The sequence below is a fragment of the Penicillium brevicompactum genome, assembly GCF_028827555.1.
Source record: "Penicillium brevicompactum strain IBT 35665 chromosome Unknown utg000003l_segment0_segment0, whole genome shotgun sequence".
Lineage (NCBI taxonomy): Eukaryota > Fungi > Ascomycota > Eurotiomycetes > Eurotiales > Aspergillaceae > Penicillium > Penicillium brevicompactum.
The window spans coordinates 4,836,746-4,852,775 of NW_026623206.1; the positions used below are offsets into that span (position 1 = coordinate 4,836,746).

General features: G+C 48.1%; 6 protein-coding genes across 6 annotated transcripts; 1 reads left to right on the top strand and 5 right to left on the bottom strand.

Annotated features, from left to right (window-relative positions):
* Positions 1–113: 113 nt before the first annotated feature.
* On the bottom strand, positions 114–784 carry N7506_005517 (uncharacterized protein; the record flags this gene model as incomplete). The annotated part of the gene is made up of 2 exons (XM_056954811.1): positions 114–254; positions 290–784. The coding sequence occupies 2 exons, from the start codon at positions 782–784 to the stop codon at positions 114–116; spliced, it is 636 nt and encodes a 211-aa protein (XP_056813700.1).
* A 1,186-nt stretch (positions 785–1,970) lies between these two features.
* On the bottom strand, positions 1,971–3,987 carry N7506_005518 (uncharacterized protein; the record flags this gene model as incomplete). The annotated part of the gene is made up of 6 exons (XM_056954812.1): positions 1,971–2,423; positions 2,456–2,629; positions 2,670–2,782; positions 2,803–3,544; positions 3,611–3,859; positions 3,919–3,987. 6 exons carry the CDS (start codon positions 3,985–3,987, stop codon positions 1,971–1,973), a joined length of 1,800 nt encoding a protein of 599 aa, XP_056813701.1.
* A 1,034-nt stretch (positions 3,988–5,021) lies between these two features.
* Positions 5,022–5,700, bottom strand: N7506_005519 (uncharacterized protein; the record flags this gene model as incomplete). Its single annotated transcript, XM_056954813.1, has 3 exons — positions 5,022–5,229; positions 5,283–5,485; positions 5,548–5,700. The coding sequence occupies 3 exons, from the start codon at positions 5,698–5,700 to the stop codon at positions 5,022–5,024; spliced, it is 564 nt and encodes a 187-aa protein (XP_056813702.1).
* A 3,555-nt stretch (positions 5,701–9,255) lies between these two features.
* On the top strand, positions 9,256–10,019 carry N7506_005520 (uncharacterized protein; the record flags this gene model as incomplete). Its single annotated transcript, XM_056954814.1, has 2 exons — positions 9,256–9,649; positions 9,694–10,019. The coding sequence occupies 2 exons, from the start codon at positions 9,256–9,258 to the stop codon at positions 10,017–10,019; spliced, it is 720 nt and encodes a 239-aa protein (XP_056813703.1).
* A 3,139-nt stretch (positions 10,020–13,158) lies between these two features.
* Positions 13,159–13,755, bottom strand: N7506_005521 (uncharacterized protein; the record flags this gene model as incomplete). Its single annotated transcript, XM_056954815.1, has 1 exon — positions 13,159–13,755. The coding sequence occupies one exon, from the start codon at positions 13,753–13,755 to the stop codon at positions 13,159–13,161; it is 597 nt and encodes a 198-aa protein (XP_056813704.1).
* A 947-nt stretch (positions 13,756–14,702) lies between these two features.
* N7506_005522 (uncharacterized protein) lies at positions 14,703–15,293 on the bottom strand (the record flags this gene model as incomplete). The annotated part of the gene is made up of 1 exon (XM_056954816.1): positions 14,703–15,293. The coding sequence occupies one exon, from the start codon at positions 15,291–15,293 to the stop codon at positions 14,703–14,705; it is 591 nt and encodes a 196-aa protein (XP_056813705.1).
* Between the last annotated feature and the right edge of the window lie 737 nt (positions 15,294–16,030).

The following is a 16,030-nucleotide window of genomic DNA, read 5'->3' on the forward strand; positions in this document are numbered from 1 at the left end:
AGAGCATTTATCAACGGACATGTTCAGCTTTGTGCGTAGGCGTTGTATAATCCAAATCGTCACGATCCAGTCGAAGGACAGGTGTTCTTCTAAACACAACGGAGGATGATCCTCTATTTGGTGCGCTTGTAAATCTTGCCAAGGAAGGCCTCGAAGACCTTTTTCTCCAGATCCTTAGACTCATGGGCGGCCGCAATCTTCTCGTGCAGCTCACCAACAACCCTCTCCTCGTACTTCTTGTATACCTTCTCCAGCTGAAAAAAAAAAGCTCGTTGAAAAGGGCCTTGACCTTGGCCTCAGCAGCGCCCTTGCGGCCGTAGGAAGCATCCAGGAGCTGGCGCTGCTCGAGAGTGCAGCGCTGAATGGCCTGGTTGACGAGCCAAGAGCATTTGTTGTCCTGAATATCGTTACCGATCTTGCCAATGATAGACGGGTTACCGAGGTTGTCGAAGTAGTCAACCTGGATCTGGAAGTATTGGCCCAGAGGAATTAGGATGTCGTGAGCCTGCTTGAGGGTTTCCTCAGTGGCCAGCTGCAGGTACATAGGGGCCAGAGCTACAGGCAAATAGAAGCTGCAGTGAGCTGTCTTGTAGGTCACAAGGAACATGTACTTTATAGGGAAGTTGTCGAAATTGAAGATGTCCTCGGGTGCGGTGATGAGGTCACAAAGATGGCCCAGATCCGTCTGCCAGGTGGTCTCATGGAAGAGCTCAAAGATGTCAATGTAGGCGGGGTGCGAGCGGAAGCACTGCTTCGGGATTAGGTAGATACCCGCCTCCAGCATACTAATTCAGGCCGGAAACATGATTGGTAGTCCGTACAGGCCGCCGAGCTGCTTGGGATCATATATTCCACCAACATCATCAAAAAGATCGCTCTCTGGTGGTGGAAAACTTCCCCCGCGCGAGTGAGAGCAGCAACTATCCTCAGCCAGACACTGGCTGACTTGCTGATCCACGATTCATTGTATAAATGTCAGTACAGTGGAAAAGTCCCTTCTTGTTAAAAGGGGAGAACTTTTCAGCTGCCTCAGACACAAGCCTGCTCGATTTTGCAAAGTCAAGCGAATAAATTGTAGACCGAATTGCCGGGGGTAGATGACGTATTTATAGGCTTCTCGGCTCCTTCTGTTGCGCAAGTGCTCTGCTTGGTAGAACGCGTTGAGGGACAACTCTCTTAATTGAGGCCTGTTGAAACACATTTCTTCTTTTTATCGCAATTATTTGCAGCGACATGCAGCGACAATTTTTATGCGTTTAGCTTAGCGAGAGAGACGAGTAAGAGTGGTGTTGAGAAAAAGGATGCTGAGTCGGTCAAGAAACGTTGGCTGACTGTTGAATCCTTTACGTCTCTCTGAAATTGAGGCACTGGTTTGCTATTCAATCAGCAATGACAGGCTCATATTTCTTGTTCTGATATCTCCCCTGTGAGTGGCTCAACGTTGAATCACTGAAAATCGCCTACAATTTCATACTCGAAATCATGGACTTTTTCCTTGCCTCGCTTTAGTGTGGTATTGGTTGTGTAGAGTTATGGGTCTGGCCACACGTCAACACTTAATTTTCGAACTTGTGACCATGAAAATATGACGAACTGGGAGAGTGGTCAAATACCACTAGGACCCTTTGGGACAGGCTTCTTCATCGTTCACCCAATTCCCCCTAGTATTTGTACGGTATTCCGGGCACATTCGGAAGTACGGTGTTGTAACACGCCGAATAATGACTTGATCATACTTCATCCAGTCGGGTACTATACGGCTTCCGATTAGGCGACCTATAGATATCAAAAGGCTCAGTCTTTCAACCTTGGAAGTAGTTCCTATTTGTCCCTACATCGGACGTCCATCACTACTCTACAAGGATATAATTTAATCCCAAGGTTTGGCAAACTGCTGCAAAAGCTGCAAAAGCTGCAAATAATGCAACTGCATTTCAATATCTAGAGTGTGTCACCAAGGCAAGAGCCTATTATACTTCGGCGAGGTGAACTCTTGTATGCCAATCACCGGCTAAAGCAAACAAAGAGCAAAGGAAGTACAAACCAGCCACGCCAATGGCGGCCCAACCGGAGTAAGGCCCAGAAACCTCAAAGGCAAACATCACAAAAGCGGCACCAGTCAAGCAAATGATTACTAACACAGGTAGTGATCGCACAAGCAAGCTATGACCCTCTCCCTTACGTCGTTTTTTCGATCTGATACTAGCGATCAGGAAGGAGAAAAGGATACCATAGAAGATGCAAAAAGGCAATACCAAAGGTGTCAAGCCCCAAGGATAAAAGGAGATCTGCAAAAACCCCAGGCCTTCCAGGTCGTTAAACGTGCATGCCCGTATGAGACACCAAAGAGAAAGAGAAACAACACAGAGAGAGAGAACCAGCGTTACAGCTGGAGCGACCAGAGAGCAGGATGCGTAGTAAAACTCGTAGTCAGGATGGTCATTGAAGATCCTACGAGCCAAATCTTGCGAAACCGGTAAGGCGAGCTCGCTGTAGGCCGGAATTCAGAGATGACCTCACTTCGGTCGACCGAAACAGAGCACATTTGGCCCTGACGCTCCTCCACTTTCTGAGTCTTAGATTCTTGAGATGGGTCAGCAATTACTGGAAGAGACCAATTGCAGATACACTTTAAACTCACCAGGATAGAAAAACTCAAAGACAGTTACCAAAGGAACAGCAAGAAGTGCAATAGACATTACCTGACCGAAGCTCCATTCAATGTCTTCTCTATTGGCAGAGACGCACGGCGCTGAACAAACGCTGAACACCCCAAATGAAACTAATAATTAGCCACCAGACCTGGGTTTTCAGTAAACTTGGGGTTAAATTTAATCATTGATGAACCCACTTCAAAAAACATCGAGTTCCAGGTCTCTACTAGGATACGTAGAGTGAGGAAAAGGGCCAAAAGAGGCCGATACAACAGAAGCCTTTGCAGGCTATGAAGGAAACTTGGAGTAACACACCAGCCTTCAATTGTTCGCAAGGGTTTGCGTAGCATACGGCTGATACTACCGCGGATAGTCCGAGCAAAAAAATATGACAGACTCTGGTGCATTTTTAACACCCTGCACACAAAGCCAACAAACAACAAAACGACTGATATAGACATAGCCATTATGGAAGAATCACTGAAGGCATGGCCGTTGTCAACCGAAGCGTACATATGATTCCGAGCTGGATCAGGACGTTGTACTGGTCTTAAGTAGCAGATGGCATAGACCTGAAGTGCAGGATGGCCGGTGCTTTTTGCAGAATATCCATATTGCCATCTGTAGTTAGCCGTTGGAAGGAATGCCAAGATCAGTAGTACAACTAATACAAACATACAGACGAGCCGCCAGATTCGTTCTGCCGGCCGCTGATGTAGGCAGTTTCGGAGAAGAGTCAGACATGAGAGATGGGTCAGGCTAGAGAACCATGCGAGGTAGACTAGCACCTGCCATTGGTGTGTCGAGATTCCGCATTTGAGCTGTGCCGCACCGCTGACAATGATAGAGATGCCGGTAATGATTTGAACATCACTCATAGAGAGAATGCACTATTATGTTTTCGTTTGAATATTGTTGAACATTGATAAATCTAGGTGCTCATTTCTGTAACATACCTTGACGAGCGATTTTTCGAACCGGGCATGATTTTTCCGCCCCCTATTCGTTATACCGAATACCTTGAAAAAGAGTTCTCGTGGACCTCTAAGCACTATTTCATCAATTGGGTTCGGTCGCGACCGTACACATAGAGGATTGGCCTGGTTCTCTCGAAAAGGGTCGAGACGAGGTTCGTAGGAAAACAAGTAATGAAACAGAATAATGAACACCGCGATGCCGGCAGTTGCGCAGTATCCTATCAAAACCTTCGAAGGAAGGTAAGCGTTTCGACTCGCGAGGTGAATTCGCAATTGGCTATACTCACTCCGATCCCTGTGATGTCATTATCTTCGTTGATATCAGTTGGGTGCACCGAGCAATCGTAACTGCACATACTGATGGCGAGTTGCTTGTGCCCGTTTGGGGCATTCCAAGGTTGATTTCTGATCGTGTCCGACCTACAAAATCAGGTAGGTGGTTGAGAGACATTTCCGCACCGGCGGAGTGGGTTACAGGGGCAGAAACGGCCAAATGTCGGAACCATGGAATCCGGAGACCAAAATCTATGGGTCCACAGCGTTTGCATTGTTTGTTTATTGATTATTCAGCATGTAATTACAGCCTAGTATAAATTGCCAGAAGAGAGGGATAATTAAAACCAGAGTTCGCAACATACTGTGATTGGCCGGTGAAAGCTGTAGTTGACAGAATCTGGATGCCTTGTTTTGCATGGGGAATTTTTCTAATGCGGACTAGCCCATTATTAGTCAACAAAGCTAAAAAGGTTACACTGTTTTAATACCTGTATTACGATAACGTGGACCTGCGGTGAACTGAGGTACTCATACTCGCACTGGTATTCCATTAAGACAAAATAAGTAAAACTATTTCGACTTGCCATATCTCATAAATACCTGGTTTTATTTCCTTTGATTATGACGATCTGGTTGGGAGTGCACAGAAAATGACCAACCCCGACAAAACTTGCATACTGTTGTAATTGTAATTCAGAGGAATGATTCATTTATCCATTATTTCTGCGGGAATACAGGAGACCATATACGACTTGAGGTCCAAATTGGTTGGAACCAATTTGGTTATTTGTATACATCGTGAAGGAATTATTTCCGATGATGCGGCTTGGTTCCTGAGCTACACCAGCCTTGTTTTACAACACAAACAATAGCGGAGTAAAATAGCCCGGACTGAACAAACAAAGTACACGTATAACAATTTGATAGATACTCAAACGATGTTCGAAACAGGCCTCATTGATCTGAAAATCACGAGACAAATCCTGATAAGTTGCGATGAGCACTCCCCGACGTCCCCTCAGCAAAGAGACTTTTCTCACTGGGTCTTGTTGAAGGAAGTCATTACTCAAAAAGCACCTCACAGCCAAGCCATCACAAATAGCGATCATACGATTTAAACGATCGCGGTCTTGAAATGGTCCTTTGTAGCCCTGGGCATGTCCTGCTCAGGCCCGCTCAAAATTTCATGCGCATTCCCATGTGCAGTCTCGTAATAGTCGGGAGCACTCTCCAAGTCGTCCTTCGCAGTACCTTTAATTGTGGACTTTCGTCGAACGTGGGTGTCTCGGCAGGCCAATATAAAGAACAAAAAGTGAAAAACCCTGAAACAAGGTTAGCAACAGTTTCAGTGCATTGACCGTCGAAAATCACGTACCCAACTATAAGCAAGAAGATTGCAACAACGGCATTCCCGCGCCCATATGAATAACCACTTGCAGCTCTGGCGTTGAGTATTCCGAAAAAGAAATGTACCACCGCAAGAGCAAAATCCAAGGCGATGGCAAACCCCGGATGAATGGTACGCTCGGTGTGAGAGAAGATCGAAACGAGGGCCGACCAGATGGTTGTCACCGCAAGCTGCTCGATGTCAATCAGTCAGATGTGCTTCAACTTGGCCTTTCAAGGCGGGAGCTGCATACGATAACGTAATAGATCACTCCAGACGCTGGGTAGTAGGTTCCCACTGCGATACAAATGATACCAATTAAAGCGATAAGAGCATCAAAAGCTCGAAAAGCTGTCCTCGGTCCCGGTGTCTCTGTTATCCACAAGTCGCGAATGATGAATCTCATGACGGTTGACGAGATAGATGCCAGCGGGAGTGTGAATATCGGCGATGGGTAAGCAGAAGGATGTGGAACGAGATAAATAGAAAAGCATAAGGTTAAATATTAGATGCAAGTGCTATACTTGGTTGCTCAGGGTTTCGAGATATGTTCTGACCAGCGTAATTATATCGCGCGATGAGGCGGTGTTGGTGCCTTTTTCTATGTTATATGCGTGTCATAACCAAGTCAGCCTTGCACTCAAAACTACGTTTATCTTGTCTTGGATTTTATTGAGAATTGTATGTTGGTCTATCATTTGTTAATGCTATAGTGGGCCTGTGCAAGGATGCCCTGGTATTTTGGCGTCTAGCCCGCCAACAAAACCCGTCAAACGAACCTATCGAGGCAAAAAGAGAGTATTTAAAATACTTTCCAGATCACATTTACGAATACCGCGATATGACAACCTCACGTATAAGACCAGAGAACAATAACAATGGCTTGAAGTAGTTTCGCCAGATGTTGCTTCTCATTTGGGCAAGCATGTAGGGCCAGGATCTCGGGAAGACTCCGCAAATATCTCGATGACACACTAACCTTTTCGGAAAATGCCCCAAAGAATATATGCGTGAGTGACCACATGCCACAGCCTCGCTTGGCAGAGTGGGAATGTGGATCCTTTCATCGGCTTCTTGGCTCGATATGTCTGCGTATGGAGACAAGTACTACTGCGATGAAAAACGGTTCACAGACTTCTACCTAAACATAACAATTCAACGACCGGGAAGGCAAACATCAACAGAAAGGGGAAATGGGACCAGGGGTTTTCGGGACTCGGCTCATAAAGTTTTCCTAGAATGTTGGGCTTTTGCAACCACGAGGTACATAACAAGGCCGTGAATGTGGGGAATCGTGTGGGGAATTAGTTCATGATACCCTTCAATCATCGTGCTTTCGGGCGGTGATCTCCGAGTATTTTTCTCGGCAAGATATGAGCCCTTTCCGATTTTTCGTGCATAGCCCCAAATCTGCATTGGGAAATTCCTCGGGCGGAAACAGAGTACTGAGACAAAGTTTTGATCTTACGTCCCTTAGGCGTATCGCGCATCAGTTAGCACAGCTCTTTCGTTCAAACAAGTTTGTCCCTGACTTGACGTCATATCGAGTGCTTATCTGTGCCTAGCATAAGCTTGTGATCTGTTTTCTGGATAAAAGTCTTACATCTAACTGTCATTTCGGGTTCCATCCATCAAGCGCCTTCAGCTTCATTCCGAAAACCGATCACATTGTATCATTTTCATGACATGGATGTATTCCCCCTAGAATTTTTGGCAGCTTTGGTGTGTTGTTGCGTGACCAGTGTTGAGTTCAAACGACCAAAATCCTCTGCCGAGGAACGCCAGGTTCGCAGAGGGCGCAAGGTTTGCAAACAAGGCAAGAAATAATGAAGATGCCTTTGGTTGTATGTAAGTGGTTCTTCAATACCGAGCTCTATTGCGGCAAGAGATGGCAAAAGATTCTGACTAACAGTCTGACTGCAGAAACCCTTAATTCGGCCACGCAACATGGGAACAGGATTTAACATAGTCTGCTCGATTCAACTGCTGAAAAGCATGATACCCAAAGGTAAGCTACCGCGAGTTCAAGCAGCTGCTCTTCCAAAATCTGCACGAGCAACACAATAATCCCTCAATGCAGGCGGCCATGCTTCAATTTTAGTCTTTAATTCCCTGTGTCTAGTTGGCAGATGATATTCGCCGGAAATGCAAAGGCTGTATAGCCGCATTTTATTGAAACAGGCTTGAGCTCATGTGTGCCATGAGATAAATATGGATTAACCAGTTTTCTGAAAATCGTGTACTGCAAATGAACACGAAAGACCCACTTCTAAAGTTTTCACCAAGTGGACAAGTGGGGCTTAGAATTCTTTTTTGCATTCAGTGTCTCCCCGCGAGCGTATGTGATTGTGCTCCTGCGAACCCACCCGCTTGGCTTGGCATAGGGCTGTGCATCTCCGCTAAACCGAGCCTCTGAGAAAATCAGCATATATTCTCAAGTCCCATAGCTTGTGAATTTCTCCATCTCCTGTCTGTTATCACACGTCTATCATTTCGCGATCGAGAATGTTCTTGTTAGGATCTCCGTATCATGCTGCCCGGTCCCGTCGACAAAAGTCCGCCAAGCCGGAAAGGAGGGGCCAGCGAGAAACAGACCCGAAGACCAGAGCTCTTTTTACCACTATGAAAAACCAAGCCGCTTGTCAAAATGCAAACAAGTCCTGCTGTAACGAGCCATGCGCCCATTCATAGTCAAATTCTCAAACAAATATAGGAACCAAATGTATGGCTCTTGTGAAAAGATAGACCGAGGACCGACTGACCTTGACCGTAACATCACTAGCCCCTCGAGGAGAGCAAAGTTGTTTCGCTTTTGACTCAAATGATCCGCCACCTTCATATGCAGATTCAATCTCCGAAACGAAACCCTCACCAGAGCGACATGAAGCTTAGAATTGGCTTGCAATTCAGGATCTCATTCCAAAATAGAAAATTAGGCGAAGGAATTTGTATCATAATTTGTACATGATGATCGTGGGATTCTTCAATTCCATTGGGGCGCCAGATATTTTAGAACAGATCGAGAAGACTAGGGAAAACTCTTGCCATGCCTGCGGTTCATAGTAGCAGACACAAGGTACTGAACTGCCAACCCAGCAAGCGCTGTCTCGTGGGTTACCCAACGCCGTAAAAGCTATATTTAGTAGGAAAGCGTCTATATTTGGGCTTCAGGACCAGGATGGTACACATAATACGCCGCTCCATCTCGCCGTTGAAGCAAAATGTCCGTAAGTATTCACATTACTGTTTAATCACCCTGGGCAAACGTAGACTGCACAGACACAGACTGCAGCACGTCGCTTCGGCTGTCCACCTACTCGTTTCGCGATAAGCTAAGAGAGAGGCTCCTGACTGAGAAAACAATGGATAATCAATTTCGTCGGGGGCCGCGGAAGACACTCGAGACCATCTGTATCATTGCGCCACTCCGTGACCAGACTGGACGCTGTTGTCGTGATATAAAGCTGGTGCAGATCAGGAACAAGCCGCACCATCAGAATTAATTCCCAAAGTGTCTATACGAATAAGCTAATCGATTGAAATTTGATTGGGAACCATCTTGGTTGTCTCGTATACCAAGCCTCGCGCATTTCCTTTAAAACAACAATAAAAATCTTTGGACTACAACACTTTACTCTTTCCGGGCATCGGTGGGTGCAATTAGTCATTTCAACACAGTGGCACCTCACTAGCTATTCTCTTCACTCTTTATAACCACATTTTCCACGAATTGATCTTATCCCAACACATCCAGCTAGGCCTGCGCCTTCCCTTGACATGCGTGTTACGATGGGCAACCGTTTTAATGCCAACCTCGCATTTTACGCGGATTATGGCTTTGAGAATACTCTGTCTTCTCTCAATTTCCAAACTATGCTACGGGGACTCATCGAACCGAAATGAAACCTATGTGCTTGCTCCAGAATATGGCACGGGCGGCTTAGAAACGATACAAGCTAACATGTCCATCGCGATAGCAACCACAGTCCTACATCCCGGGCCTACGCTTCCAGCCTGGCTTGATTATCATCTCCGCTGGGTACAGCATGTGGTGATATTCATGGACGACCCAGATGAGCGTCCGGCACTTGGCCGAGTATGTGAGAACAAGCCCGTCACGCTATTAAACGGATCGCGAATTGAACCTAACATGACGCTTGAAAGCCGCCTCATCCGGCGTCAGATGGCCAATATGCGGCATGCAATCGTCTATCTGATGGAACGTGGCTACACGTGGCTCCTCCATATCGACCTCGACGAGTTGCTCTATGGGCCCCTAGTGGAGTCCCGTGCCTGGACTAGAGACCCTCGCTTCCAATTGACTTCGAGACCTCAGATCCGTTCAGAGACTGCGTGTACTTTTGGGTGAACGGGGTAGACCGCAACGTCAACTTCTTAGCCTACGGCAATGGCAAGAGCGCAGTCCGCCTCGGGCCGGTCGTCGAGCCAAGAGGGGCCCACTGGTTCTCCGGCCACGCCGGCCGCACATTGACCCTCTCAGGCGAAGAGGCGATGATATTGCACTACCTGTACCCCTCATACGACAGCTGGCTCCGCAAGTTCAACCATTGCGGCCGCTTTTCTGACTACTGGTTTGGCGACCGCCGGGCGCCAAAGATTATGGACTTCATGTTGCATTCGCGGGATGTGGTCCAGATGGCCCATAAGACCAATGACTGGGTCAAAGTTAGGGCATTCTTCTCCGGGCGAGTCCTGGATCCCTAGTCGAGGAAAGAGGCCATTTCCCAGGGCAAGATACGTCACTACACGCCGTTCGCGGATCTCGAAAAGGCCTAGCAGCCTTGTTAATATAAGGCACTATTCATAAACAGGGAAGCGTGAATACGAATTCCCTTTTTATGGCATGATGGTAATATATGCTATTTAATAAGCTCCTCCCAGGTTGGTCTATTTCCGACAGTAGCTAGTGCTTCATCAAAGGTATGTAAGCGATATAAAGGCTCTCACCTATTTAGCCGTTCTCAATCCCACTTGGGCCTATGAGTATACCGCATGTGGGCAATTTGGCCTTGATGGATGAGCTGCGGAATTTTCCCCCACTAGATCACATTGTCGCGGGTCGCAAGAACATTCCATCTTAAGATGGTATGTCTCTTTTATATGTCAATTTTAAAGGAGGCAAGAGCCGGAAACAATATCAAATTTTTAGTTAGAGGTGAAGTATGACGACATAACGCAGATACAAATATAAGGTCATGGCATACTGTACAAGCTTCTCGTGTCCATTCCTTTCGTAAGTGCTTGAAAGCTGTCAAAGCTAGGTTGGGTCTTTGATATGCTCCTGTCGGTTGAGGTCGACATACGAAGCATGGTGTCTCCAGTGTACATCGCAGCAACCTAGGACAAATTGAACGAAATGGAGGAAACTATGTTTTAGTGTGTTAACGCGTGCCTATATATTGAGTCTTCGCATGACATTTACCCATTGACAACCATAAGTGGAAAAGCAGCCACGATGATTTTCCTCCCCGAGTCCTATCGGTATCCATCGTAATAAGATGCAGTCTCGTATCAGGCCGAGGATTCCGAAAAAAACCCCAGATCAGCCGTGAAGATTAAATCCACAGAAATTTGAATACCAGGGTGGACAGGCCGCTTGATAAAACTTAAGGTGACGTTGATCAGAGACCAGATCCCTGGGATGTCGACCTGTGGTTTTTGGTTAGACTGCCATCTCATGGAACGCGATTGACATTTGAATGTACTGGTGCACGAAAGATAATATAGTATACCCAGCCCTCGTTGTGCCACAAAGCTCCAAGTCTGACATTGCAGCGACGGCCACATGCACAGCAAAGATACGCAAGATTGGTCTAGGCCTTTTGGGTTCAGATGCTAATGCGTTGGTCATGTTGGTGATTTAACCAAAATTTGAGGTCACAAAATGGAATGTTATCCAAAATGATTAAAGACGAGATCTGACACAATGTAACTCAGAGTTTCCGTCTACTTAAAGGTAGGTAGTGGTACCAAGAACTCAACAAATGGCAGTGCAGCTTGCCTGGGTGAAGATCATCGCTGGGCGCAGCTTTGCGAAGTCCATGGAGAGCCAACTTCCGCAGTGAACTTCATTACTTCACGAGATCGAGAATTGGACTAAGGCTTCGGTCGACACGGCTTTTTCGTCTGTCGTATAAGCAATTTGCTAGGGGCTTCTAAGAGATGGAAGACCAGTTTCCGCTTTAGGAAATGTTGCGCGAACTCCCGAGACAGAAATTCGATGGTTTCCCCACTCTTAGCCCGATCCCGCACATCCATAATGGAGTTGGCGTTCCATGGCTCTTGCACCCACGGTGATCGATGATCGGTGAGAACTTCAATCCCACAGCCACTGAGCGTGTGCCTTCTGATACATGATAAAGTGACTGACTGTAAAGCCGCCGCGACCACCCCCATTTCGGTAGGCAGCCCGATATATAGCAGTAAGTATCCACTGCTCTCCACCTCTCGTTAAAAAGTGATCGGCATCTATTACCATAAAAAAACCGATGGAAAGCTAATCGAGTACTTTTATGGCCGAATCTGTATGATCGGAAGTGGCGAATGAGGAACCCGAGGGAATTTTGGTAAAATAAGTTCTGGTAGTGGAATGAAATCTTGTGGACCATTTTAAAAGTGACAATTAGCCCCCATCCGGTAGGGCCGGTGAAATTTCGGACCGGAATTAAAGTCGTTCCTATCCGAATAAAACATGATTGTCACGCCATAGTTGAGCATTATTAATTAAATCCGAACTGTGGTATTTCATTTATAAGGGATATTTATTGGTGACCTCACCCAATCAAGAGGGATCAGGAACGTGTATAGTTTGGCCGTGATGGGTCACCTGTCGCTGCGGTCTTAGATCGTAGCGTCAGATAGAGCCCAAATGACCCGGGCCAAACTAGGATGGTGGAGGGGACGGTGGAGGAAGCAGTAGAGACAGTGGGGCCGGCGAGCCTATCTAGAACTGGTGATTGAGCTTGTACAAGACAGACGTGTTCGTCGTGAAATACACCCTGAATGCCCCCGAGGTCCATCTCCCGAGCACCTGGATCTGATCGTCGAGGATCCCACTATCATGCGCATGTTGAGCCGCACCTTTCCGAAAGCTGTGGCCTGAGTAGCCGTCCGCGTGTATCCCAAGTGCTCTCAGCTTAGTAGATAGGGTAGAGAGGAAGTTGTTGCGATTGAATGGTCTTCTGTGAAAGGAGAACAACAGGGCATCGGACGCTCTGGGGTCGAGAAGTAGCAGCCTCTGAAGCGCATCAACCGGGCAAGCTCCGTCTCTTGGTTTCTGACCTGAACTTTGGTGGTTGGGTTGAGTCTTCTCGCGCCGTCTGTGAGGCGTCGAAAGTGCTTGTTATCGAAGGGTCTATCCTCAAGGAAGTTGTCAATATGGTAAGCTCGGAGGGCGGCTAGGTCAGCGAGTGCGGTGTCGGGCTTGACGGCCTTTTGGTTTGAATTCCCAAAGAGTCGTGAAGTTAGCCAGGAGGTTAACGACCGTGTTGAGACTGGCCAAGCCGAGAAATTTTGTAGCGCACAGTGCTTTTCGTAATTACGCTGAACAGAGTGGTAGACGGAACGCGTGTTAGCGCTGAGGCCGCTCCAGAGCAGTTTTAGGTGGCCTGCATTGAGCTGAGGAGCTCGCGAAGAGAACCACGCGGGCGGTTCAACACCGAGAGGTCCTGCCAGTGGGGAAAAATGTTAGCAACCTCTTGACAGCTATTACGGGAGAGGGCATCTGTTAGTGTGTTTTCCCCGGAAGGGAGCCAATGTGGCACGATTTGGATGTCTCTCACCGCCGCTAGGATAAGTAGGCTTTTCAGAGGTACGTTTGGTGGACCATGAAGGAAGCCTTTACTCAGTCCTGTGTAGTGTAGGCTGTGGAGCTATCCGTGTGGATAACGAGAGTATGAGGAAGCCAACGGTGGCTGAAGAGTAGGAAGCCTTGTAGAATGGCGTCTACTTCGGTGGTATTGATGTGCGCGTGTGCGACTTGGTGCGCGTGTGCGTCTTGAGCAAGGGCCAGTGAGGCAGCATTGCTTGGATGAAGCTGGTGACAATGGGCCAGCCAGCAGTCTGATATATACTTAGATGAGAAGAAGAACAGCCCCTGGCCTGTGTTGGAGGCATCTGTGTAGAGGTGCGTGATAGAGCGGCGGCAGGGGTCAATTAAGAGTACGCCGTTGAAAAGAGACAAGGAGTCCCTCCACCATTCCAAATCATCACTTACCTCGTAGGAGATACGGCGGCGCGAGCTCCTCCCATGTGGGAAGGCAGCTTGCAAGGTGTATAGAGACTGTAGCCTTGTCCTCCCAAGCCGGACAACTCTTGAACAAAAGGCTAATGAGCCTGTGAGACGCTCTGTTTGCTTGAGGGAGAGACTCGCTGCGTTCAGGGCAGCTGCGGCGTCCAATGTGGCGCGGCACAACTTGTCTGGCGGCAGGCGAGCTTCCATTGCAATAGAGTCGATCTGGATACCTAAGACTGTAACACACGTCCCTTGCTGGTCCTTTTGGTATTGCGGGGGATACGCAAGTAGTCGGTGACTCCGTTGTAAACCTCATCAAAAAGACCCATAGGGTCGGACACCGAGGGAGAACGAATGATTGCGATGAAGTCACCTAGGTAATGATTGACATATAATACAGGAAGGAGGCATCGGAGTATGAAATGGAGAGCCTCGGCGAAAAGGTTGAAGAGAAATGGGGCCGTAGCGAGGCCGAAGGGGAGGCAGCATTCGACATAAGTAGAATCGTTCCACTGGAAGGCAAGAAGATGCTGGTTATCCTCAGCAACAGGGACTATTCGGAAGGCGTCCTTAATATCCCTCTTGATGATTGTACAACCTGGGCCAGCTTGTGTAACCTGCTCCTAGATATCATAGATTGTTATGTATTCAATAGCTGACCAGGGGTCCGGTATGCCCTGGTTAAGGCCTTTTCCAGGGGGCCAGAATAGATCATGGATGCGGCGCCATCCCTCATCGTGCTTAGGGACTAACCCCAGCGGCGAAACGAAGGAGGGCCTACAGGCCAATGTAATGCGACCGAGGTTGAGATCCTCTGCGAGTTTGGCAGAGATCATTTCGGGTTCGTGTATGTGATGGTTGGAGGAGTGATAAAACTGCTTCTTGCCCCTATAGCCGATCTGGACGCCGTAGGTCAGGATTCCAGTGATAGTAGACCTGAGATCGCCTGGATAGTGGCGTAGGAGGTTGCTCCAGTCTTGTGCATATAGTGGTGACGGAGAGAACTGTAGTTTTGGGAGCTCCGGGTTGAAGACAGGGTATTGGATAGCAGTATTTGGCCTGGGCGGTTGGCCCTGCGGTATTAGGCTTAGTGGTAAGGGATTGGAGCTCCTATCGGCCTCTGTGATGTGTTCCCTAACAGTAGGGTGCACTTGCTATGTCTTCTTACGGCAAGAGGATGCGCCATGCTGGCTTGGACCGCATGCTGTGCACTCATGACGTCTCTTGCAGCCTTCCCAGAGACATCCTGTGATGTTGAACTTATCGCACACCTCGGTTTCATTATTAGAAGACCTAGTAGACCTTGTTTGACGAGGTCGGGCTGAAGGGTTTGCCGGTGACTTCGCAGGCAGGGTCTTCGCAGGCAGGGTCTTCGCAGGCAGTGTCTTCGCAGGCAGTGTCTTCGCAGGCAGGGTAAGATTGTGACGGAGATATTTTTCGCGAAATGGGGCTGTGACGAGGTTGTTCTCCGTCGACAGCTCTCCTTTACCCAGAATGTATTGGTGGAAGTTAAGGGCGAGCGGAAGTACTGCTTCTGACCACTGATATGTTTGAGCGAAGTCAAGGATCTGCCTCATGAACATAAGTAGGTTGGGGACTGCCTTTGGATGTTTCTCGCCGGAGAGATATCCAATGACAGCTAGGTATGTAAGGAAGCAGCTCGTCCATGTTTGAGGGTTGGGGCGCCAGTCCTTAAGCGATGCCGCTGCCTTCCTGAAGCCTACTGTGCCTCCCGACTCGGTCATCTTGAAGACCCTGTCCTCCTGATCCTCTTGCTCGGTGACTGACTTCTCTTTGAAGCGTATGAGTTCAGTAGGCTTCAACTTCCTCTCGAAGACGCGAGTAAGAAGGGCGGCGGAGACACCCGGAAATATGTCGATGAGTGGTTTGACTTCAGGGGTGGCTCACGGTTTTCCTCGAGATTCTCGTCACCTTGCAGGTCCACACGAGGCCTTCTGTGGCGGAGGTCTGTCTCCGCTACATCCATTTCAAGGCGCCTGGCCCTGTCTCTCTGTATCTGTCCTAGCCAACTGGCACGGTCTGCCGCGCCCATGGTTTCCCAAATGTGGGCCGGGGGCCAAGCGGAGTCAAGTGGGACTGGCTGAACGTCAGTCATGGTGGAGAGCGATATGGTCAAGGCTTATCGGTGTTATTGCCGCAGAGAAAGGACGTGAAACAAAACGAGTCTTGACTGCGTGAGAGATGACGAGCTACCAGCAGAGGCGAGCAATTGACTCCCGTGAGGCAGTTGCAGGAGGGAAGAAACCCCTCCGTAGGCCTGTGGGCTCTGTGCGGGTATCACTTGAGGCAACCCCAATAAAACTCTTCCCGTTATGAATGCCAATACGTAGTTGCATAGAAATGGGCTTGGTTGGGCTTTGCTGAAGTCTAGTGGCCATCACTCAACTTCACCGCCTAGCCACGTACCACAATACACACATCAACACCCTCGTCCATACTACCGTCAACTTTTATTAACGTT